Here is a 25882-nt window from a genome sequence, read left to right as displayed (position 1 = left end):
TTGACTAGCCCTATCTATCCTAGGCGACTTCAAGACCTTGTTAGACTGTTACAAGTTATCTAGAAGGGTAGTTACTGTAACTGTTGACTGTTTTGGCCACCTTTAAAGAATTTTGAAAAAAGCTACCATAAAAGTACATGTGACAGATTGTATCAATAATAAATATATGTTGCAATCTTTAGTTGGTTCTTGTTTCCAATATAAAATGGATTTAAAAAGCGTTATTGTGATATCATGCTTACTTCAGTGAGATTGAATGTGCAGTATAGATTTAGCCATGACTAAAATACTTTCATTCAGGACTGAAAATTAACCTGATTTCAACGTCTGGAAAATACGCATGTCGACATCTGGAAAAGAGGTATTTTCAACTTCCGAAAAAAAATATTATTTTCAACTTTCATTCAGTTCCGAAAATGAACCTGATTTCAACGCCTAGAAAATACATATTTTCAACATCCAGAAAATACGTATTTTTGACGTCCGAAAAAAACAAACATATTTTCGCCTTTCATTCAGAACCTAAAATGGACCTAACTTCAATGACTGGAAAATGTTCCTTTTTAGAGGTCTTTCAATATCATTTTGCTATCTGGGTTGTCTCATTAACTCATTGGAGTGTGGTGGGATTATGATAGGGATGGGTGCATGCGCATTATCATCATAGTACATTCTTCACTTCACACCACGAATATGTACATGGCCAATGCAAATCCAATCTAATTCAGTGTAGTGAAAAAACAGTGATATTCAGTGTGCAATCCAGACTAATGCAGATATGGCAAAGATATTCCAAAAATGTACACATATTGACAGAACTTTCACACTGATTTAAGAATGTTTTATTTTAAAGAAATCAACTGGGAAAGATCAGGTTCTACACATGATTGATGGCTGGACTGGCATTTCTCCGCCCAAACGTTTTCCCTCCTCCCTTTCTCCTCCTTCCCTCCTCCCCCTGTCTACCTTCCTCCCCCTCTTTCCCTCCTCCTCCCTTCCCCCCTCCCTCTTGTGTCTTCGCCCCCTCCCCCAGTCTCCCGGCGGCGGCCTAGCTCTCTTCCTTCCACTCCACTTCAGAAACACCAAGCGACTTTTCTTCTTTCCCACGCCAACACAGACACACAAAAACAGAACACAGGCAGCCCGCGAGTAACTTCTTCTCGAAGTCACAACAATTACATTTTTCTCAGTTTTAACGATAATGGACGACGAAATAAGCAAGAAAGTAGGGCTGGTGAGCTGACTTCGCTTCGGATGGATTTTACTCTGGGGGGAACAGGATAAAGTTTTATGTGCGTGCGTGTTTCAGCGAACTTCGACGCACAACTTTTCATTGTTGTCGTTTTCCCTTTCAGTTGGAGGAGATACCTAGCTATATATATATATTTACACCCGTATGCAAATATTCATGGATTTAACTTTTTGGTTTCGTCGGTGTGTTTTGTAACTTGTTTTTCTATCCCAGAAGACGCAACAAGGAACGAGGGGGACAAGTCAAGAAATCTGCTACCTAAATAGCTACTGTAGTTAGCTTAGCTACTGTAGCTAACAAAAATGAACAGTCGTTGAATGCTTATTTTTGCGGGGTTTGCAATAAATAGTATCTTGTTTATGGGTTATATCGTTACTACCACTGAAAAGCGTGGAAATATAAATAATACCGTGTGTTAGCTAGGTAGCTAAGTGTTTTGAGATAGGGTTTTTGGAACTGGATATTTTCCGAACGGAGTAAGTTAACTGTTAGCTAGCTGAAACAGGACTTCCACAGCAAGACCACACTGTTTCGAAATCCAAGATGCCGCAGCTGGACGGGGGAGGAGGCGATGATTTGGGGGCAAACGACGAGTTAATTTCGTTTAAAGACGAGGGGGAACAGGAGGAAAAAACAGCCGAGAATGTGTCCTCTGAGCGGGACCTGGACGACGTCAAGTCCTCGCTGGTTAACGAGACGGAGAACAACAGCAGTTCGTCTGACTCCGAGGTAACTAGTTTGTCTACTTAGCTAATGTTAATGTGACGGAAGATCACTCTATAAACCACTGCAGTACAGTACTAGCCGTTGTCTTCTAGCTACCAATCTGTGTTGTTTGACAAACTATGTTTATGTGTTTGTCAGCAGGCAGGCAGTCACAGACGTCCACAGCAGCACAGACCAGATTGGGAGAGCTATGTCAGGCAGAGAGAGTTCTTTGCAGAAGGTAGCTAAAACTTTACAAACTCAATAGTAAAACTATAACTGTAACTCTCACGGATCCTTTATGAATGCTCCCCCGTTTTCTCTCGTTTTCCTATGCATTATCTTTACAATCTCTTTCCACCTCCCAGTCTCCCTTTATCTCCCCATTCATTTAAATAAGCTTTGTTGAAATGAGGTCATTTTACACCCCTTATAAGAAACAACCAAAACCCTCCTTTCTCCCTCTTCCTATCCCTCCGCCCCCTCCTCTCTCTCAATTCAATGAGCACTGTTGACCCCAGTCTATCCCCCAGCTCAGAGGAGGGAGTGGACCAGCAATTGCTAAAGTTAACTGTGTGTGTCTTTTCCAGCTCTGAGACAGCAACACGACAGTGGGTTGTTCAAGGCATCTCCATATGCTGGCTATCCCTTACTGATGATCCCTGACCTGGGTAACCTAGCTAACCTGAGTCACCTGGGGAACCTTGGCAACCCCTACCTCTCTCCCGGAGCCCTCTCACCCGGCGCCAGGACGGTGAGTCAGTCACACATGCACGAACATGCATTAAACACACTCAATCTTTAGTTAATATTTTTTTGCAAGTAAGGCTGCTAGACTAACATAGCTTTCTATGTGGTGTGGCGGTGTATCTAGTGTGTGATGTCTGGTGTGTGTTATAAGGGACGGTGAACGATGAGTTCTGTGTGTGCTCTGACTCTGAGCAGTATAATATGTCTCGTAGCGATTAACGGTGTGTTATGATAACACACTAGCGTTTCAGCAGCAGGCAGGCCTCAACACCATCCTGCTAAAACGCTGATGCAGGAATGTGTGCACGTGTGAGAGAGAGACATGTATAGATGCTACAGTATTTCTGTCATCACCATCCATGCGTACCTATTATAGTTGTAGTTAACATTGTTTTTTTGTTTGCTTTCTGTATATTGGGGCCGAGGACCTATTTGGGTTTATCCCCTAAGTCCTTTCTGTTTGTGTCTAATAAGACATAAAATCGTAGCTTTTTAACTCAGAATTGAAAAATAGTCCCTACGTCACAACTGGCAGAAGCTGCTCTTTTAACATGTACGTTTAACCCCACCCCCCCACTCGCATACCCTGCCTGCCTCTACATTCCCCTCCCCAGGTATTAATGAGCTATTGTTGTCATGAGGAGGAGGAGGTGGAGAAGCTCAATTGACCTAATGTTGCTCTCCACAGGAGATCATTACCACATGCACACACAGTGGAGGTTGTGTTGACTTTAGTCAGCACCGTGGTTAATGCTCCCTCCTCCTCATTAGATGGCATGTGTGTAAGAGATGCACGCCTCTCTGTCTGAGTGAAGATCTACATGCTAATGTAAATTGTACAATAGCTGAATTGTAGCACACCACCATGTGTGTTGTCCAGCGTCTACCCTCACCAAAATATGGAACAAAAACTCTAGGGGTATTCAAAACAGTAAGGGTGAAATCAGGTGCACTCTAGACCAGGACTGAAAGTTAAGTGTGTAACGTTCTGTGATCCGGGCTTGATATAGGTGGACCCCCCACGGATACTGTAACCCCAGGGAGAGTTGCTCTGGCCCCTTTCCTCTTTTAACACACGCGTTTGAGTTGGAGTTAGACAGGAGTGTTGGGGATGGATTCAGCCTTAAGTTGCTGATTTTACTCACTTGGTGAGCTTTCAACACACACACACTTGGTTGTCAGTCACCCCTAAGCATTAGTGAATTTGTGGAGGGGATGCTGGGAGAGATTACTGACACTGTTCTAACACGTCTCGCTACCTCACTCTCTCTTTGTGAATGGTGTGTGTGCTGTCGACAGCCTTCTCTCCTGGTATTTTAAGTCCAGTGAGACAATGTGGAGTAAACACAAGCCAGAGGGCCTCACACTTTACATAAACACACACTGCAACCTTTACACACACACACACACTGAGCGAGAGACACCGACCATCTGAAGAGTAAACTCACATGGGACAATGAGGTCAGTTGCACAAAGTCTGCAAGGCTGACATGGAGTTGACTTTTGTGTTCTCCACAGACCTGGGCAGAAAATAGTTTATAGTAGTTTATTTGAAAATGCCAACTTATCAAATACTCAAGGTAGTCAAAGATGGTTTGTTTTGCATTCAACTAAAAGGCAACAATTTGATATTCAAATACAGGTCTCAGAAAACCAAATCATATTTGAAGGTATTAGAACATATGCAAGTTATTTGAAAAATGTATTTATGACTGGCAAATATTTGTTGAAGAACCAAAATCTACAACAGTTGTATTAGTCTAAATATATGATCATAAGCACATGGTTTGGAGGGCACCTGGATATCCTTCTTAATAAAGCCTACAATGAAAGGCCCACCCAGTGCAGTAAAAAAATATAGATTTTCCTGTTTTATACTGTGTCTTCAAAGTATTCATGCCCCTTGACTTGTTCAAAATTGTTGTTGTCGGCTCAATTAAATAAATAAAATCTCGCCCATCTACACACAATATTCCATAATGAAATGCATATATTTTCTGAAATGTTTGCAAATCTATTAAATTAAATGTGGAAATATCTTATTTACAATACAGTGCCTTCGGAACGTATTCAGACACTTTCACCGTTCCCACATTTTGTTACGTTACCGCCTTATTCTAAAATTGATAAAATAATTTCCCCCCTTATCAATCTACAAACAATACCCCATAATAACAAAGCGAAAGCAGGTTTTAAGAAATGTTTGCAAATGTATAAAATAATACTGTATTTACTTTGTCTTCAGACCCTTTGCTATGAGACTCAATTGAGCTCAGGTGCATCCTGTTTCATCCTTGAAAGGCACAGAACTGTCTATAAAAGGTCCCATGTTTTACAGTGCAAGTCAGGGTAAAATCCAAGCCATGAGGTCAAAGGAATTGTCCGTAGAGCTCCGAGATGGGATTGCATCCAGGCAAAGATGTGGGGAAGGGTACCAAAAAATGTCCGTAGCATTGAAGGTCCCCAAGAACACAGTGGCCTCCATCATTCTTAAATTGAATAAGTTTTCAACCACCACTTCCTAGAGCTGGCTGCCTGGGCAAATTGAGCAATCGGGGGAGAAGGGCCTTGGTCAGGGAGGTGACCAAGAACCCGAAGATCACTCTGACAGAGCTCCAGAGTTCCTCTGTGGAGATGGAAGAACCTTCCAGAGGGACACATATTTCTGCAGCACTCCACTAATCAGGCAGAGTGGCCAGATGGAAGCCACTCTTGAGTAAAAGGCACATGATATCCTGCTAGGAGTTTGCCAAAAGGCACGTAAAGGACTCTATCTATGAGAAACAAGATTCTCTGGTCTGATGAAACCAAGATTGGACTGTTTGGCCTGAATGCCAAGCTTCATGTCTGGAGGAAACCAGCCACCGCTCTTCACCTGGCCAATACCATCCCTATTGTGATGCGTGGTGGTAGCATCATGCTGTGGGGATATTTTTCTGTGGCAGGTACTGGGAGTCTAGTCAGGATCGAAGGAAAGATGAACGGCGCAAAGTACAGAGATCCTTGATGAAAACCTGCTCAGGGCCTCAGTCTGGGACAAAGGTTCACCTTCCGACGAGACAACAACCCTAAGCACACAGCCAAGAGAATGCAGGAGTGGCTTCGGGACAAGTCTTTTAATGTCATTGAAAATAGCTGTGCAGCTTTGCTCCCCATCCAACCTGACAGAGCTTGAGAGGATCTGAAGAGAAGATTGGGAGAAACTCCCCAAATATAGGTGTGCCAAGCTTGTAGCGTCATACCCAAGAAGACTTGAGGTTGTAATAGCTTATAACAGTGAACCTTTTTTTTGTGGGATACACACAAGATACACAAGGTCTTGTGGCATATTTTGGTTGAACAATCCCAATTTTAGATTTTTTTTAAATTGAATATATTTAACCTTCAATTAACCAGGCAAGTCAGTTAAGAACACATTTGTATTTACAATGACAGCCTAGGAACAGTGGGTTAACTGCCTTGTTCAGGGGCAGAATGACAGATTTTCTTACCTTGTCAGCTCGGTGATTTGAGCTAGCAACCTTTCGGTTACTTGCCCAACGCTCTAACCACTAGGCTACCTGTTGCCCCAAATGTCCTTGTGTGGCCCATCCAGAGCCCGGACTTGGACCCGTTCAAAAATCTCTGGAGAGACTTGAATATAGCTGTGCAAGGGATTTGCAACCCTCTGCATGCGCAGTGCATTCTTCCGTCACATGTGCTGTGCACTCTTCCATCAAATGTATAGCTGATTCTCAAGATCTTGCACACTAATGAGATGCTATTGAGCCCACACTACTAGACTGTCTGAGCCAAGAACTACATGCTTTCTGGTAAGTTTTGTTTACAATACTGGGTAGGGTGAACATAGTTTATATTACATGATTCTTTGTTAATGTAACTACCCATCCCGGATCCGGGAGAATTGTCATCAACTGACACTAAGTAGCATAACGCAACGGACAAAAAAAATCTTACTAGAAAATATTAATATTCCTGAAATCACATGTGAAATATATTCAAACACAGCTTAGCCTTTTGTTAATCACCATGTCATCTCAGATTTTGAAAATATGCTTTACAGCCAAAGCAAGACGAGCATTTGTGTAAGTTTATCGATAGCATAGCATTATGCCTAGCTAGCAGCAGGCAATCTGGTCACGAAAATCAGAAAAGCAATCAAATTAAATCGTTTACCTTTGATGAGCTTCGGATGTTTTTTCTCACGAGACTCCCAGTTAGATAGCAAATGTTCCTTTTTTCCAGAAAAAATATTTTTGTAGCCGAAAATAGCTCCGCTAGTTCTTCATGTTTGGCTGAGAAAACGACTAAATTAGCTCCATAATATCGACAGAAACATGGCAAACGTTGTTTATAATCAATCCTCAAGGTGTTTTTCAAATATCTATTTGATAATATATCAACCGGGACAAAGCTTTTTTCAGCAAGACCGGGTGGAAAAATGGCTACCTCTGTCTTTTGCGCGAGAAAGAGCCATCAGGTAGACACTGACGCAATGCTGTCGCTCAGGCTAATTTTTCAAAATAAAAGCCTGAAACTATGTCTTGTGATACTAGACACATTAAGGAAGCCATAGAAAAGGGAATCTCGTTGATATCCCATTCACTGCTCAATAGGGAAGCATAGGAAGCGACTCTTATTTAGAAACCGCTGCGTCCCTGATTGGATTTTTCTCATTCTTTTGCCTGAAATATCAGTTCTGTTATACTCACAGACAATATCTTTACAGTTTTGGAAACTTTAGTGTTTTCTATCCTAAGCTGTCAATTATATGCATATTCTATTTTCTGGTCCTGAAAAATAGCCCGTTTATTTTTCCAAAAATAAAAAAATGACCCCTAGATTCAACAAGTTAACTAGTAAAGAGTAGCCTACAGCAAAGTGTTTAAATCATTTTTTACTTCAGTTTCTGCTAGTTAGTTTTTGCCACCATGTGGGGTTTATCTTGCTTGAGCCTGCTATGAGTGTTGATTCACCTGTTTCCATACACGTTTCATTTTAAAGGAGTTGTTTAATCTAACTGCCTAACTATTTATCTGTACATGGAATTGTATTTATTTATTTTTACTCATTTTGTTCTAATCTTTACATGAAAATGCTGCGAGCACTATCTGATGTGTAGAAACATTTCACTGCAGCTAATGTAGAAGGAAAAGCTGTGTACATTTGCAAATACTGTGCCAAATCATATGTGAAGAATGCAACAAAGATGCAGAATCATCTGGCCAAGTGCATAAAGTTCCCTCAGCGCTCACAACAAGCAACCTCTGACAAAAGTCCCTCTACTTCTATTCGAGGTGAAAATTATGAATTAGACACCTTATCGATAGCAACAGCTCATGGTCCTCCTGGAATCAGAAGGTTTTTTGACTCAATGGAGGAACGCAGTCAGAGAAATGCTGATGAATGTCTTGCATAAGCTGTGTATGCAACTGGTTCACCTCTGCTCACAGGCAATGTGTATTGAAAGAGATTTCGTAATGTTCTTCGTCCAGCAAACACCCCTCCAACCAGACATGCTTTATCTACTCATTTGCTGGATGCAGAGTTCAACATAGTTCAAGTGAAGGTCAAGCAAATCATAGAGAAAGCAGACTTTGTTGCAGTCATCTCTGATGGGTGGTCAAATGTTCGTTGGCAAGGAATAATGAACTACATCTCCATCCCTCAACCAGCATTCTACAAGAGCACAGGCACACCGGTCTCTACATTGCAGATGAGCTGAAGGCAGTTATCAATGACCTTGAACCTCAGAGGGTATTTGCACTGGTGACAGACAATGCTGCAAATGTGTAAGCTTCTTGGTCTAAAGTGGAGGAGTCCTATCCTCACATCACACCCATTGTCTGTGCTGCACATGCATTGAATCTGCTCCTCAGGGACATCATGGCACTGAAAACAATGGATGCACTCTACAAGAGAGCCAAGGAAATGGTTAGGTACTTGGGGTCATCAGGTCATAGCAGCAATCTACCTCACCAAGCAACGTGAGAAGAATAAGAGCACCACATTGAAGCTGCCCAGCAACACCTATTGGGGTGGTGTTGTCATGTTTGACAGTCTCCTGGGGTGGGAAGGAGTCTCCAAAAAATAGCCATATAACTGTCTGCCGATATGGAAAGCCCCATCAAGAGGATCCTTCTGGATGATGTATTTTGGTTGAGTGGTAAGCAGCCTGAAACTTATTGCAGTAGCCTTTGCACGGATTGAGGGAGACAATGCCATCCTGTCTGATGTTCACTCTGCTTGCAGATGTAAGGGAAGAAATTCATACTGCCCTGCCCACTTCACTGTTGCTCCAAGCAGAGGAAACTGCAGTTCTGAAATGCATCAAAATGTGTGAAGACTTCTGCCTGAAGCACCTACACACTGCAGAGTCCTTGTTGGACCCCAAGTATGCTGGCAAGAGCATCCTGGCCTGGATGAGAGCAAGGTTCTTGGCGGTCTGACGAAGTACACTTCCAAGCAAGGGCTTTGGGATGGAGATGCAATATGGCAGTCGTGCCAACATATCTCATCAGCCACCTGGTGGAAGGGACTTTGCAGATCTGAGGCTCTTTCCCCTGTTGCCTCCAACATCAGCCGCCTCAGAGCGCAACTGGTCCTTATTTGGGAACAGACACACCAAAGCACGTAACAGGCTGACCAATACAAGGGTTGAAAAATTGGTGGCCATCCTGGCATATTTGAGACTTTTTGAGCCTGACAACGAGCCACCCTCAACAAGGTTGGAAAGTGACAGTGAAGAGGCGGCCTCAGTCTGATGGTCAAGAGGTGGACATTGAGAAGGTCCAGGGAGAAGACATGGAAGCCTGAGAGGAAGACAACCAAAGCTTTAGTTTCTAGACTATCATTTTACAGATGTATGTTGAAAAACATTTTTGGGGATGTGATAGGTCATTGGGCGTCATTCGATATTCCCTTTTGTTTTTCAGTGAAATCATCCCATGTGAAGAGTCAACTAATTTAATTAAAGTTCAATTCGTAACTAAATTTTTATTTTATTTTGGAAGGATTTAATCATTTGCAATTGTCTACTTATGATAAGGTAAAAGGTTTGTTTCTGTCTCCATATGATATGGTAAATATATCCAATGCAAAAATAACATCTACATTTAAATGGTATTAATATTAATTCCCATATATTTCCATGGAATGTTTCCACCTCTGAATATCCCCAAAATGTGCAACCCTAGTCATACCCAAGAAGACTGGAGGCTGTAATAGCTGCCAAAGGTGCTTCATCAAAGAACTGGGGAAAGGGTCTGAATGCTTCAACATCAACAAAAGGAAGGAGCTGATTGAAGACTTCAGGAGACAGCAGAGGGAAACTGCCCCCATCCACATTGACAGGAAAAACTTCAGGTTGAAAAGCTACAATCTGAAATGGTCCACCCACACAGATAGTGTGGTGAAGAAGGCGCAACAGGTCCTCTTCAACCCAAGGAGGCAAAAGACCCTCACTACCTTCACATCCTGTCGGGCTGTGTCAGAGCTCTCCAGAAGGTGGTGCGATCTGCCCAACGCATCACTGGGGGCACACTGCCTGCCCTCCAGGACATAAATAACATCCGGTGTCAGAGGAAGCCCAAGAAAATCATCAAGGACATCAGCCAACCGTGCCACGGCCTGTTCACCCCGCAACCATCCAGAAGGCCAGGTCAGTACAGGTGCATCAAAGCTGGGAAAGAGACTGAAGAACTGTCAAGTAGACTGTTAAATAGTCTAGTCACCACTTGCTGGTAACCTGCCCTGAACTTTGGTCACTGTCACTAGCCGGCTACCATGAGTATGGCCATGGAAGAACTGGGACATTTTCAGCTTCCAGGAATTGTGTGCGGATCCTTGTGACGTGAGGCCGTGCATTTCATGCTGAAACATGAGGTGGTGGCTGTGGATGAATGACACGACAATGGGCCTCAGGATATCATCACGGTATCTCTGAGCATTCCAATTGTTATAGATAAAATGCAAGTTGTTTGTTTTCTGTAGCTTATGCCTTCCCATAACCTCAGCACCACCATGTGGCACTCTGTTCACAACGTTGACATCAGCAACTGCTCTCCCCACGGTGCTGTACATGCTGCATGCCATCTGCCCGGTATAGTTGAAACCGGGATTCACACATCTCCCGCATGCCAGTGGCCGTCGAAGTGAGCATTTTCCCAATGAGGTCGGACATGACGCGGAACTGCAGTCAGGTCAAGACCCTGGTGAGGATGACGAGCACGCAGATGAGTTTCACTGAGATGGTTTCTGACAGTTTGTGCAGAAATTCTTCTGTTGTGTAATCCCATAGTTTCTGTTTTGCCAAATTCTCTAAAACAATGGAGGCGGCTTATGGTAGATAAATGAACATTAAATTCTCTGGCAACAGCTTTGGTGGACATTGCTGCAGTCAGAATGCTCATTGCACACTCCCTCAACTTGAGGCATCTTTGGCATTGGGTTGTGGGACACAACTGCACATTTTAGTGGCCTTTTATTTTTCCCAGCACAAGGTGCACCTGAGTAATGATCATGGTGGTTAATCAGCTTCTTAATATGCCACACCTTTCAGGTGGATGGATTATCTTGGCAAAGGAGAAACTCACTAACAGGGATGTAAACACATTTGTGCACAGCATTTGGGAGAAGTAAGCTCTTTGTGTGTATGAACAATCTTTTATTTCAGCTCATGAAACTTGGGACCAACACTTTACATGTTGCGTTTTATATTTTGGTTTAGTGTAAGCACAGAATGGCATGCTAATTTAAAAGATGGCTAGTCGCCTGGCCGGCGGACACTCCTGTATGTCAAGCTGTGTGCTGTTTTACGCATCTTTTTCATTTATGGTGAATAGCATTCACAAACCTAAGTGGAGGGAAGGGGGTGTTGGTGTGTGTGGTTTTTATCTTGGTGTTTTGTAAGAAGCAGTAAGTTTAGCCTCCAGCCATGCAGCAGCATCATGATTGTACAGCAAACTACTGATTGTTTAGGGATAAAGAGGGAGAGTTGTGTAGGCTTCATCAGTATGGTATTTCTAACAGCTGGTTTCATTTAGAACTCACAGCCAGAACTTCCTGGGGCCTTGGAATGGGGGTATATGTGTGTGTGTGTACTGGAGGCCGGTGTGTGTATGCTCAGCCCCACTCTCCCTCACACACACACACACACAGGGCCTACACTTTCTCCTTGTGCAGTGAACACACTCCCTGCACAGGCAAACACTTATTATGTTCTTGTGGTCCTCATTATTTGAGTTTTATTTGACCTGCCACACAATGGGACCCTTATCCATGACGTGATTGTGCTCTTGTTTTTTTTCCTCAACTGAAAGTCAGCGACTCGGTGTAGCATGTTGGTCTGCTGTGAACATTATACCACAACCCTGACACACATTCCCCGACACTCCACTTTTCTACTCCTCTATATTGCCATGTCCATTTTTAGCCCTATATCTTATCCCTTCTTCCTTCCTGTCTCACCACCTTGGAGTGGTGACTGACCGCTGAGAGGTTGTGCCCTATGTTAAAAGCATGTGTGTGTGCCCGCTGCTTTTCTAAACTAATGCGCTCCCACACATAACCCTTCATGCAGAGAGACGTACAGCTGGAGTCTGACTGATACACTCACCAGATGTCTGCAGAAAGTAATCCGACCAGGACTCATGTGGAGAGTCATCGGAATTCACTTCTCATTCTCACCTCTCACACTAACGCACACACATCCTACCAGCTGCACCCATTTCATGATATGTTTTTTTGTCCACAAAGTTACATTTTTTTGTGTGGTGCTTAATTGTTTGCACGCAGTCTTTAAATCTTTGAATTCTCTCTCCCCATTCCTTTGTCTTTCTCTCCAGTATCTACAGATGAAGTGGCCCATGCTGGATGTTCCTGGAACCTCTGCTTTAAAAGACCCTCGCTCCACCTCCCCCGCTCACATGGTGGGTTTGTGTGTCTTAGGGCTGGGCGGTATACTGTATTTTACTATATACCGGTATTGATGCACGGACCAGTTTGGGTTTTTACTTCACCTTTATATAAAAATTTTTCAATGTTTGGTTTGCTAAATGTGATACGCTACTGTGCCGTGTGTAGCGTCCATTTAATATAGTTTCCCCCGCAACTTGAGACGTCTCTCTCCTCCTCCTTTCTCTCTCTCCATGCCACTTTCCACACAGACCAAGCTCCCACCCCTGTCACTCAAGGAGCGTGCAGTTGTTGCGTTCAGTTTGCATGGTCAATGCAGCACATGCAACAAGATGTTGATGACCACGATGCTGATTTCCACTTTACTAAATATAAATCTACAAGCGTTCTATAATTACACTTTGTTTGTGTATCTTACTGTCTGCAAACAGCTAGTTTGTCTTAGCATGTTTCAAAAATGTATTGTTTTTGACACTAACGCTAACACTAATGTTTTTGACATTAGTTAGATGTCTGGCTAACTAGCTAGCTAATAAATCGACTGAGTCAGAGCAAACGTAGCTAGCTAATACAGCCTTGTACTAGTGATGGTGTAAGCCTAAATCAGCACGTTTCTTCAAAATCAAAGGGGAATAGGCAAAGCGTGAATGTTAGCTACATGATGTAGCTAAGAGAACATTTTAATCTAACCAAAGGTTATAGGGTCCCCTAGGAAACACTGACCAACACTTTGGTTCCTACCCTGTCACAACTACTCCGTCTTTTTTTATTTGTCATGTCAAACACTGTATTCGAAGTGCCCACTATTATATTCTAACTTTCCCCCGAGTGTTTTGATCTAAATTGCAAGTCAAATTGCAATTGCAATATTTAGTAAAAAAAAATAAGGCCTAGATTTTTGCCCATATTGTGCCCTACTAGCCCTATGTGGCAGTGTGGAAATGGTCTCAAAAGAGTGTAGGAAATGAATGAAAATGCTGGAATTTTAAAGGTATAAAACATTCAGTAGAGAGCCATTGAAATCACTTAGAATAATGTATTTGTTTCCATGTTATCGTCATGCACTACTTACCCATAAAGCAAATGTGGAGCGATTATTGTTCAAAAACATAAAATACCGTCCAAATACCATCACACCAAAAAAATGTTATATTTTGGCCATATTTCCCAGCCGTTGTGTGTGCTCGCTTCACAATCTAGCCACCATGCAGTGACAATGGTCGGAGCACAATTGGCCCGGTGTCGTTAGGGGAGGGTTTGACCAGGGTAGGCCCTCATTGTAAATAAAAATGTGTTCTTAATGGACTTGCCTAGTTAAGTTTAAATAAATAAAATTAAAACACCCTGACTGACATCTAAAAGGCCAACTTTTACAAAACTTACCTGGGTATGTAACCCTGCTCTGCTAGTATAAGCCATTTAGATTGCTCCCCCCCCCCCCCCCAACACACACACAAAGCACTCAGGTGACCTGACTCCTGACCTCCCTCAAACTCGCTGCAGACAGACACTGGAATGTTCATGCTGAATAGTGTTAATCTGCCTGGAGACACAGGACTTTCACACCTCGGGGTGTGTGTGTCTAAGACCGGCAGAGTGAGTGTGTATGAGATGAGCGGGATTATATTCCAGTGAGTATTAGCCAGTGTGTGTTGTGTATCTGAGGATAGACCTGCTCTGCCATGGAGGACTGATCCCCTGTCATTGATAGTCAGACAGAGAGGCCCTACCCAGAAACAACCCTAGCCCTTAGGCTCATGTGTAGATTTTAAGGCATTGTACAGTAGGGCTGGGAATTGCCAGGGACCGGACGCTACGATATTATCACGGTACTTAGGTGCCAATACAAAATGTATTGCGATTCTCACGATACTGATTTATTTTGATTCGATGTTCCAAACATATTGCTGCTCATGTCTGCTGCAGAGGGACGAGAGTCATTAGAAAACAAGTTTGTCAGTCATGTAAATAAGTGCTGAAAAAAAAATGTGGATCCCTATTTAAAAAGATAAAGAACAAGCAAATAAGGCAAATAATATTGCAATATTGTCAAAACTATGCGATATATTGTCAAAAATAATATCCCGATATGCATGCTCAATGTAGTGAAAATTCCACCTAGGGGAGAAACTGTTACTCCTTGTGACCAGACACCGTATGAACTTTCCTCTGTTCCTAATCTCTTGCTCTCATCCCTCTTGCTCTCTCCTCTCTAGTCCAATAAGGTACCAGTGGTGCAGCACGGTCACCTGCCCCCCTTCTCTCCCCTCCTGTCCTACAGTCCAGACCCCTTCCCCCCGCGGACACCCCCTCCTCACCTCTCACCTGACACAGGTATGGAACCTCCTCATCCCTCTCGCTAGTCTCTCTGTAACAATGGATGTGTTTATTTTTATATATATATATATATATATATATATATATAACACATACAGTTGAAGTCGGAAGTTTACATACACTTAGGTTAGATTCATTAACTCGTTTTTCAACCACTCCACAAATTTCTTGTTAACAATCTATAGTTTGGGCAAGTTGGTTAGGACATCTACTTTGTGCATGACACAAGTAATTTTTCCAACAATTGTTTACCAACAGATTATTTCACTTATAATTCAATGTATCACAATCCCAGTGTGTCCGAAGTTTACATACACTAAGTTGACTGTGCCTTTAAACAGCTTGGAAAATTCCAGAAAATGATGTCATGGCTTTAGAAGCTTCTGGTGGGCTAATTGACATAATTTGAGTCAAATGTTGGTGTACCTGTGGATGTATTTCAAGGCCTACCTTCAAACTCAGTGCCTCTTGGCTTGACATCATGGGAAAATCAAAAAATCAGTTCTCAGAAAAAAGTTGTAGACCTCCAAGTCTGGTTCATTCTTGGGAGCAATTTCCAAATGCCTGAAGGTACCATGTTCATCTGTACAAACAATAGTAAGCAAGTATAAACACCATGGGACCACGCAGCTGTCATACCGCTCAGGAAGGGGACGCGTTCTGTCTCCTGGAGATGAACGTACTTTGGTGCGAGAAGTGCAAATCAATCCCAGAACAACAGCAAAGGACTTTGTGAAGATGCTGGAGGAAACCGGTACAAAAGTATCTATATCCTCAGTAAAATGAGTCCTATATCGACATACCGCTCAGCAAGGAAGAAGCCACTGCTCCAAAACTGCCATAAAAAAGCCAGACTATGGTTTGCAACTGCACATGGGGACAGAGATGGTACTTTTTGAAGAAATGTCCTCTGGTCTGATGAAACAAAAATAGAACTGTTTGGCCATAATGACCATTGTTATGTTTGGAGGAAAAAGGGAGGTGCTTGCCATTTGAAGAACACCATCCCAACCATGAAGCACGGGGGTGGAAGCATCATGTTGTGGGGGTGCTTTGCTGCAGGAGGGACTTGTGCACTTTAGAAAATAGATGGCATCATGAGGTAGGAAAATGAGGTGGCTATATTGAAGCAACATTTCAAGACATCTTCCAAATGGACAATGACCCCAAGCAAACTTTCAAAGTTGTGGCAAAATGACTTAACTTCTTGATGCTCCCATCCCGTTAGCGGGATCATTTTCGTCAACCACCTCTGAATTGCAGAGCGCCAAATTCAAATTAAATGACTAAAAATATTTAATTTTCATGAAATCACAAGTGCAATATAGCAAAACACAGCTTAGTTGGTTGTTATTCCACCTGGCGTGTCAGATTTCAATAAAGCTTTTTGGAGAAAGCATACCAAGCGTCTATGTAAGGACATCTCTCTCAGTAGGCAAAATATTACAAACAGCTAGCAGCCAAGTAGATTGGTCACGAAAAGCAATAAATTAAATCGCTTACTTTTGATCTTCGGATGTTTGCACTCACGAGACTCCGTTACACAAATGTTCCTTTTGTTCCATAAAGATTATTTTTATATCTAAAATACCTCCATTTGGTTGGCGCGTTATGTTCAGAAATCCACAGGCTCGAGCGATCACGACATCGCAGACAAATTCCAAATAGTGTCCGTAATGTTCGTAGAAACATGTCAAACGTTTTTTTCTAATCAATCCTCAGGTTGTTTTTATAACATATCAACCGGGACTAGCTTCTTCAATAGGGGAGAGAGAGAGAAATGGCTGCTCCAAGCTGTTGCGCATACAAAACGCTGCTGGCACCCAGCCATACAGTGACGCGATGTGATCTTTCTTGCTCATTTTTCAAAATAAAAGCCTGAAACTGTCTAAAGACTGTTCACGCCATTGGGAAGCCATAGGAAAAGGAATCTGGTATCCCTTTAAATGGTGTGAAGGCAGGCTATGGAACATGGAGCTTTCAAAATAGAGGCCACTTCTGGGTTGGATTTTCCTCAGGTTTTCGCCTGCAATATCAGTGCTGTTATACTCACAGACAATATTTTGACAGTTTTGGAAACTTAGTTTTCTATCCTAATCTGGCAATTATATGCATATTCTGGGCCTGAGAAATAGGCAGTTTAATTTGGGTACGTTTTTCATCCAAACATCAAAATACTGCCCCTACACTCAACAGGTTAACCTCTCTGGGATATGGCCAAAAGCCAGTGAAAATGCAGAGGGCCAAATTCAAATAAATTACCAAAAAAATCAAACTTTCATGAAATCACACATGCAAGATAGCAAATTAAAGCTACACTTGTTGTGAATCCAGCCAACATGTCAGATTTCAAAAAGGCTTTTCTGCGAAAGCAAACAATGCTATTATCTGAGGATAGCACCATAGTAAACAGAGAAGCATATTTCAACCCTGCAGATGCGACAAAACGCAGAAATAAAAATATAGTTCATGCCTTACCTTTGACGAGCTTCTTTTGTTGGCACTCCAATATGTCCCATAAACATCACAAATGGTCCTTTTGTTTGATCCTTTTGCTTTTTATCCAGAGAAACACCGGTTCCAACTTGAGCAACGTGACTACAGAATATCTCAAAAGTTACCTGTAAACTTTGCCAAAACATTTCAAACTACTTTTGTAATACAACTTTAGGTGTTTTTTTTAACATAAATAATCAATAAAATTGAAGACTGGATGATCTGTGTTCAATACAGGAGTAAAACAAACTAGCATGCTTTCTGGTCACGTGCCTCTATCTTCAAGTGACCCTCGTTCAAGATGGCCGTACTTCATTACACAAAGGAAAAACCTCAACCAATATCTAAAGACTGTTGACATCCAGTGGAAGTGATAGGAACTACAAGAAGGTATCTTAGAAATTTGGATTCCCAAAGAAAACCCATTGAAAAGAGTGACGTCAAAAAAAAAAAATCTGAATGGTCTGCCAAATAAGTTCTGTTATACTCAGACATGATTCAAACAGTTTTAGAAACGTCAGTGTTTTCTATCCAAATATACTAATAATATGCATGTCTTATCTTCTGGGGATGAGTAGCAGGCAGTTGAATTTGGGCATGCATTTCATCCGGATGTGAAAATACTGCCCCCTGTCACCAAGAAGTGAACTTCTTGCGTCGAGCAATCCCGTATCCTGGAGCGTAATCATAGCCTCAAGCTCATTACCATAACGCAACGTTAACTATTCATGAAAATCGCAAATTAAATGAAAGAAATATATTCACTCACAAGCTTAGCCTTTTGTTAACAACACTGTCATCTCAGATTTTCAAAATATGCTTTTCAACCATAGCTACATTTGTGTAAGAGTATTGATAGCTAGCATAGCATTAAGCCTAGCATTCAGCAGGCAACATTTTCACAAAAACAAGAAAAGCATTCAGAGAAAATCATTTACCTTTGAAGAACTTCGGATGTTTTCAATGAGGAGACTCTGTTAGATAGCAAATGTTCAGTTTTTCCAAAAATATTATTTGTGTAGGAGAAATCGCTCCGTTTTGTTCATCACGTTTGGCTTAGGAAAAAAAATGAAAATTCAGTCATTACAACGCCAAACTTTTTTCCAAATTAACTCCATAATATCGACAGAAACATGGCAAACGTTGTTTAGAATCAATCCTCAAGGTGTTTTTCACATATCTATTCGATGATAAGTCACTCGTGGCAGTTTAGTTTCTCCTCTCTTCAAAATGGAAACATGCACGCACCTGGAGATTACGCAATAGTTTCGACGGAGGACACCAGGCGGACGGACACCTGGTAAATGTAGACTCTTATGGTCAATTTTCCAATGATATGCCTACAAATACGTCACAATGCTGCAAACACCTTGGGGAAACGACAGAAAGTGTAGGCTCATTCCTTGCACATTCACAGCCATATAAGGAGACATTGGAACACAGCGCCTCCAAAATCTGGGGTACTTCCTGTTTGAAATTTCATCTTGGTTTCGCCTGTAGCATCAGTTCTGTGGCACTCACAGATAATATCTTTGCAGATTTGGAAACGTCAGTGTTTTCTTTCCAAAGCTGTCAATTATATGCATAGTCGAGCATCTTTTCGTGACAAAATATCTTGTTTAAAACGGGAACGTTTTTCATCCCAAAAAAATACTGCCCCTACAGTTTCAAGAGGTTAACATTCCTCAAACATACATGTCTCATACCATTTTAAAGCTATTCTCGTTGTTAATCCCACCACAGTATCCAATTTCAAATATGCTTTACAACAAAAGCACCACAAACAATTGTTAGGTCACCACATAGCCACAGAAAAACACAGCCATTGTTTTTCCCCCAGCCAAAAAGAGGAGTTTCAAAAACCACAAATAGAGATAAAATGAATCACTAACCTTTGATCTTCATCAGATGACACTCATAGGACTTCATGTTACAAAATACATGTGTTTTGTTTGATAAAGTTCATATTTATCAAAATCTGAGTTTACATTGGCGCGTTACATTCACTAGTTCCAAAAACATCCAGTGATTTTGCAACAGAAATACTCATCATAAATGTAGATGATAATACAAGTTATACACATGGAATTATAGATATACCTCTCCTTAATTAATGCAACCGCTGTGTCTGATTTAAAAAAAACTTTACGGAATAAGCCAACCATGCAATCTGAAACGGCGCTTAGAAACATTTGTCACAATAGCTGCCATGTTGGTGTCAACAAACAAGAAATTACATGATAAATATTCCCTTACCTTTGGTGATCTACATCAGAAAGGACTCCAGGAATCCCAGGTCCACAATAAATGTTTGTTTTGTTAGCGCGTTTGGTATACATATCCAAACGCTCATTCTGGTCAGCGTTACATCGGACAAAAACTTCAAAAGGTTATATTACAGGTCAAAGAAAAATTTCTAACTATGTACTGAATCAATCATTAGGATGTTTTTAACATATAGCTTCAATAAAGTTCCGGACTATTCCTTGTCTTCATGAGCCATGGAACGCAAGTGACTACCATGAGGAATAAGCATGATCAGAAAATGGCTGACTGCCAGACACCTGACTGATTCTGCTATCATTCACTCCCACAACACCATAAGTCTCATTATAATTTCAATTGATGGTTGACATCTAGTGCAACCCCTAGACAGTGCAACATCATTCATATCTCAAGGGGATTTCATTGGGGACTCTGAATACATACAAAGCTCAGATTTCTCACTTCCTGTTTTGATTTCTCCTCAGGATTTTGTTTGCCGTATGAGATCTGTTATACTCAGACGTCATTCAAACAGTTTTAGAAACTTTAGAGTGTTTTCTATCCAATAATAATATACATATATTTGCAACTGAGACTGAGGAGCAGGCCGTTTACTTTGGACAACTTATTCATCCAAGCTACTCAATACTGCCCCCCCAGCCATAAGAAGTTAATCCAACTGTGTTGTCAGATTTACTCTTTTTAGGCTTTACGGCGAAAGCATACCATGCGATTATCTGAGGAGAGCGCCCCACACAACTACTTTTTCAACCAGCACAGGTGTCACAGAATCACAAATAGTGGTTAAATAAATAACTTACCCTTTGAAGAGCTTCCTCTGTTTGCAATCCCAAGGGTCCCAGCTACACAATGAATGGTCGTTTTGTTCGATAAAGTCCTTTATATAAAAAAGGCTGTTTAGTTGGCGCCAATGATCTCAGTAATCCACTCATTCAACGTGCATACAAACTAATCCAAAAAGTTACCAGTAAAGTTCGTCCAAACAAGTCAAACGCTGTTTCTAATTAATCCTCAGGTACTCTATCTAAATAACGATAATGTTTAAGATGGAGAATAGTATGTTGAATCGGGAAGATAAATAATGAAGAGTGCGCACCTCATTCACGCTCTAACAAGACCACTTTTCTAATGAGACACCTTGTAGTTTTTCCAACTACTTGTTCATTTTTCAAAAAAACAAGCCTGAAACCCTTTCTAAAGAATTGACATCTAGTGGAAGCCATAGGAACTGTAATATGGGTCCTTTCTATTTGTATCTATTTGTATTGACCTCAAATTACATTTCCGGGTGGATTTTCCTCGGGTTTTCGCATGCCATATCAGTTCTCTTATACTCAACCCTCTGAAGTTTCTAAAACTGTTACAATGTCTTTCTATCTAATGCTACCAAGTATATGCATATCCTAGCTTCTGGGCCTGAGTAACAGGCAGTTTACTTTGGGCACGTCAGTCATCTGAAATTCCGAACAAAAACCAGTCTCCAAAACAGGTTAAGCAATTTAAAGGCAATGATACTAAATACTAATTGAGTGTATGTAAACTTCTGACCCACTGGGAATGTGATGAAATAAATAAAAGCTGAAATGTATCGTTCTCTCTACTATTATTCTGACATTTTACATTCTTAAAATAAAGTGGTGATCCTAACTAGCCTACTACAGGGCATTTTTACTAAAATTCAATGTCAGGAATTGTGAAAACTGAGTTTAAATGTATTTGGCTAAGATGTATGTAAACTTCTGACTTTAACTGTGTATATGTATGTGTTGCTCTCTCTCCACTGTCCTTCTCCACCTTCCAGGTCTTCCCCGCACTCCCCACCCAGCAGAGCTCTCCCCCTACTACCCTCTCTCTCCTGGAGGCATGGGACACATGACCCATCCTTTGGGCTGGCTGTGAGTCACACACTCACATTTACCATCTTGTGATGGATACAATGAGGGTTTAGTTTATTTTGCTAACAATTTCTAGCCGAATGAATGATATTGCAACACAAGTGACGCTGTTTCCCCTCTCTCTCTTTGTCTCCAGGCCGGGCCAGTCTATGTACGGTATTCCAGCGGGGGGGTTTAGACCATCCTACCCTGCGGCTCTCGCCATGAACTCTTCTATGTCCAGGTACAGCTCACCTAATCACTCACACACATCCATGTATTACTGCTCTGGAGACTTAATACTATAGAGACTGGACTTATATCTGTAAAGCAAGGGCTCACAAACTGTTTGTGGCCTGGACCCCTTTTGAAATAGAAAATTCATCAGTGACCCCCTCATAATATAGAACGACTTGAGTGAGATAAAAATAGAATAGAATCATTTTTACTATGACTTCGGCAGTGCGTGGCCGGACGAACCAAGTGTCGGGCCCTGGGAAAGAAAATTTTTAAAGGCCTGCCTTTTGGCTTCGGTGAGAAAATGTTGCAGTGTTCAAGCTAATTTTCTGTAATTCTACACAATTTGTCATGGGGTAGAGATTTATGTTGTTGCTGCATTAAAGCTAATATCCTAGAATTCTACACAATTTGCCATAACGCAGAGAGAAAACGTGGCCGCTTTTTTTTTTTTTATACTTAAATACAAGAAGTATTGATTTGGATAATGAGTAATTGGTAGAGTACTATGGATACCAATATCCCTCTGTGAGCCTCCCTGGTCCATGTTGCCCCTGCCAGGGCTGTTAACATCTACTGGAGATGAAGAAAATGATATTGCTCCCTCAACTTATTACGCAAATCCCTTGATCAAAATGTGTTTCATCGGTTATTAGTAATATTCATGAAAAAATATGTTTATTGATCGTTATATTTTGAGCTCTTGCCCCGGACCCACTTTGAGAACTTCTGCTGTAATAAATACAATCATGTCATTTCAAATGGTATTTATGCTTTATGGACCTGTGTGTGATTGACAGCTTGGTGGCCAGTCGTTTCTCGCCCCACATGGTCCCGTCCCTGCAGACGTCTGTCCCTCACCCTGCCATCGTTTCCACGGCGATCAAACAGGAACCAAGAGACGGCAACCGCCACGGGTACGCATCCAAACTATCACACACATGTTAACACCTCTTGCCGACTCACTGACTGTCTCTGTCTGGTGTGTAGGTGTGGCGTATCCATGGGGGACAGAGAGAAAGAGGAGGAGAAGAAGCCCCATGTGAAAAAGCCTCTGAATGCCTTTATGCTGTACATGAAGGAGCAGAGACCCAAGGTGGTGGCAGAGTGCACGCTGAAGGAGAGCGCTGCCATCAACCAGATACTGGGACGCAGGGTAAGTGGCAGTGTGAGCTTGCACACTGTCTTTCTATTGAGGATTATACAATGGCTGTGTTCATACTGAAAACTGTTGTCGATGGCCTATGCTCCAGAAGGGAGTATGTGTTAACCCTTTGTGTGTCTCTACAGTGGCACTCTCTATCTCGTGAGGAGCAGTCAAAATACTACGATATGGCCCGTAAAGAGAGACAGCTACACTCCCAACTCTACCCTGGATGGTCAGCTAGAGACAACTACGTAAGTACTATAGTAAACATTTAGTAGTGATTTGATTGGTTGCTTTGAGATGGAGGGTGTGATGTGATTGGTTGTTTGTGTGCAGGGGAAGAGAAAGAAGAGGAAGAGAGATGGCAGGCCAGAGACTGCTCCAGATGGACAAATAACACACACCCAGTCTGCTGCTCCAGAGGGTAAGTGACTTCCAAGACCAGAGAATTATGAGAAGTGACCAAACTATATTTTTTGACATTACTGGAAACTAACAGCAAAGACTGATCAGTGTTTTATTTTGTCTCTCCAGAGCACTTCTCTCCACAGCCCAAGAAGTCATGTGTGTCGTATGGAACTCAGGAGAGGCCCAGTGTTTCTCACACACACCTGACACACACACACCTGTCCCAGGCTAGTCCCGCCTCCTCCCTGGACTCTCCAGCCACGCCCACCACTGCTCTGGCCTCCCCTGCCGCTCCCGCACCCACACACACTGAACACACACACTCTCACTCTGAGCACACACATCCTGAGCAGGTCCAGCCCCTCTCCCTCACCACCAAACCCCCTCGCCCACACTCGCACAGGGAGACACACGGTCAGACTTACACCCACATCCAGTCTCACACACACCCACACTTGTTCACTCACACACACCTGCCCCTCACCACTAAGACCACTTCATCTCAATCCTCTTCCTCTCATCCCCCCTTTTCTCCCCACATGAGCTCATCCAGTAACCAGACTCCACCGCTCCTTACTGGACCAATCCCCTTCACCTCTGGCTTAGCCCCTACCACCTCCATCCACCAATCGACGATGAGCTCCCATCATGTCATGCTCCAGTCCCAGCCTCTCTCCCTCGTCACCAGAAATAATCATTGAAACCCAAAGATGCTAACCACAGATCTAGGATACAATTTTGCTATGCCCAGTCCTAACCTTAAGCATTACACTAACCCTAACCACTGATCTAGGATCAGATTTTCCCAAACCGTAAGAATTACACTACCCCCAGATCCTTTATGCACAGTCTATCCATATTCATGGGTGGGATGAAAAACTATCTGACCCTGTATCAGTGGATAGGAGGGTACTCTACTCTGGTCAGGGGTGAACAACTCCTTGAGGGTTTTAGTTCCAGAGCAGCAATACACCCAATTTGAATAGTGGTTTAAATGAAGATCATGATTAGTTGGTTAGCTGAGTCATGTGCTGGGCTGGGAAAAAGCCTGCAATAACCAATAACCTGTTGCCTTCGAATTAGGATCAACTTTTTCCTACTCTTTTTTTTTTTGTTTGTTTTTGTTTTTTTGTCTCTGTTGTTTGTAAATAAACTTCTTTTTTTTTTTTTTACCTTTTCTAGATAGTAGATCTGGTTTTATATTAGTATGAAAAGAAAACAATTATTGGTCAATATTTGACCACCTCTTTTTAACTTTGTCTTTGTGAAACCAAGCATATTTTTAGTCAAATGGTATTGTAGAATATGACCTTTTTTTGATGAATTTGTCCAATTTGTTTCTTGTATGAAATACAAAAATGTAAAGGCACATTTTTGAAAAGAAAAATGAGATCAAAGTAATAATTTCTGTCTTTGGTAGTAATGAGTGCAGATCTGCCCCCCCCACACCTACTCTTTTATAAATCCCCCCTCCTGTATGACTGAGTCTTTGTTGATAATAAACATCTACTTATTTCTGAAACGTGTCTTTGCCCGTATCTGTGTGTTTCTGTTCCTGTGTGGTCTTTGCCTTTGGTAGGATGGTCTTTGACATGAACTCAAGGCAACTTCAATGGATCTCATCATTGAAGCTAGTAGTTTCTTAACAAACAAATAAAATGTTTGACCAGCAGAAGTAACACGTTTTAGATATGGTCTTTGTCCAAGAACATGTTTCCTTAACTCAACCTTTTATTGCTACAATTAACAAACTACAAAGTGCAGTAACTGGGTGTGCTCCAGAAACACCCAATATGTTGCAGAAACTACCGGACTAATTTAATAATATATGATCGTCTTACAATCTAAGCAGGGTTTAGCATAATTTGGGTATGTGTGCGCACGGACCAGTTTGGGTTTCCCTGAACCATCCCTGGGTAAACTGTTTTTGTTGTATAATGTTTGCTCTATTAAACTGTTTCAGTTCGGTGTCTGATTGGCTTCCTGATGGAACACCGCTGACCGTAAATGAATCTTTAGAGTGAAAAGCAATAGCTCAGCAGCACAATTTTATCAGTAATGAATCAATAATGTGTGGCAGAGTTGGGGTCGATTCCATTTAAATTTGTCAACTCCGAAATCAAAACAAATGTTCCTAATTGACAAGCATTGGCATTTTAGCAGACACTTATCCAGATCGACCTACAGGAGCAATTAGGGATAACTACCTTGCTCAAGGGCACAGACAGATTTTTCATCAGCGACCTTTCGGTCACGGCCCAATGCTCTTAACCACTAGGCTTCCTGCCATCATAATGTACTTTCTGAATTGAAATAGAATTTACGCCAACCCTGGTATGTGGTAGGTTTTTATGTGGTTGTTTATCAGTGTGTTGTGTTTCTGTGGTACGTACAGTATGCAACAGTATATCCGGTTGTGGATAGCGTGACAGGCACTCGTGTTCCTCTGTCCCATTCTTACCTGTCTGTGTCGGG

The 25882-nt window shown here is 41.9% G+C and overlaps 1 protein-coding gene across 2 annotated transcripts; it reads left to right on the top strand.

The window, feature by feature from the left end:
• The first annotated feature begins 982 nt into the window (after window positions 1-982).
• Window positions 983-24935, top strand: LOC139388020 (transcription factor 7-like 1-B). Of its 2 annotated transcripts, none has more exons than XM_071134502.1 (12): window positions 983-1981; window positions 2117-2198; window positions 2548-2711; window positions 12553-12636; window positions 14839-14956; window positions 21543-21636; window positions 21773-21859; window positions 22653-22769; window positions 22843-23008; window positions 23143-23250; window positions 23336-23423; window positions 23534-24932. In XM_071134502.1, the coding sequence occupies exons 1-12, from the start codon at window positions 1796-1798 to the stop codon at window positions 24106-24108; spliced, it is 1869 nt and encodes a 622-aa protein (XP_070990603.1). In that variant the 5' UTR covers window positions 983-1795; the 3' UTR covers window positions 24109-24932. The 2 variants fall into 2 exon arrangements, with proteins under 2 accessions (XP_070990603.1, XP_070990604.1); XM_071134503.1 differs by having other exon boundaries at window positions 1020-1981; window positions 2120-2198; window positions 23534-24935.
• Window positions 24936-25882: the final 947 nt, after the last annotated feature.

This window comes from Oncorhynchus clarkii, chromosome 29, assembly GCF_045791955.1.
Source record: "Oncorhynchus clarkii lewisi isolate Uvic-CL-2024 chromosome 29, UVic_Ocla_1.0, whole genome shotgun sequence".
Taxonomy (NCBI): Eukaryota; Metazoa; Chordata; class Actinopteri; order Salmoniformes; family Salmonidae; genus Oncorhynchus; species Oncorhynchus clarkii.
This window is presented reverse-complemented; position numbering and strand designations above follow the sequence as displayed.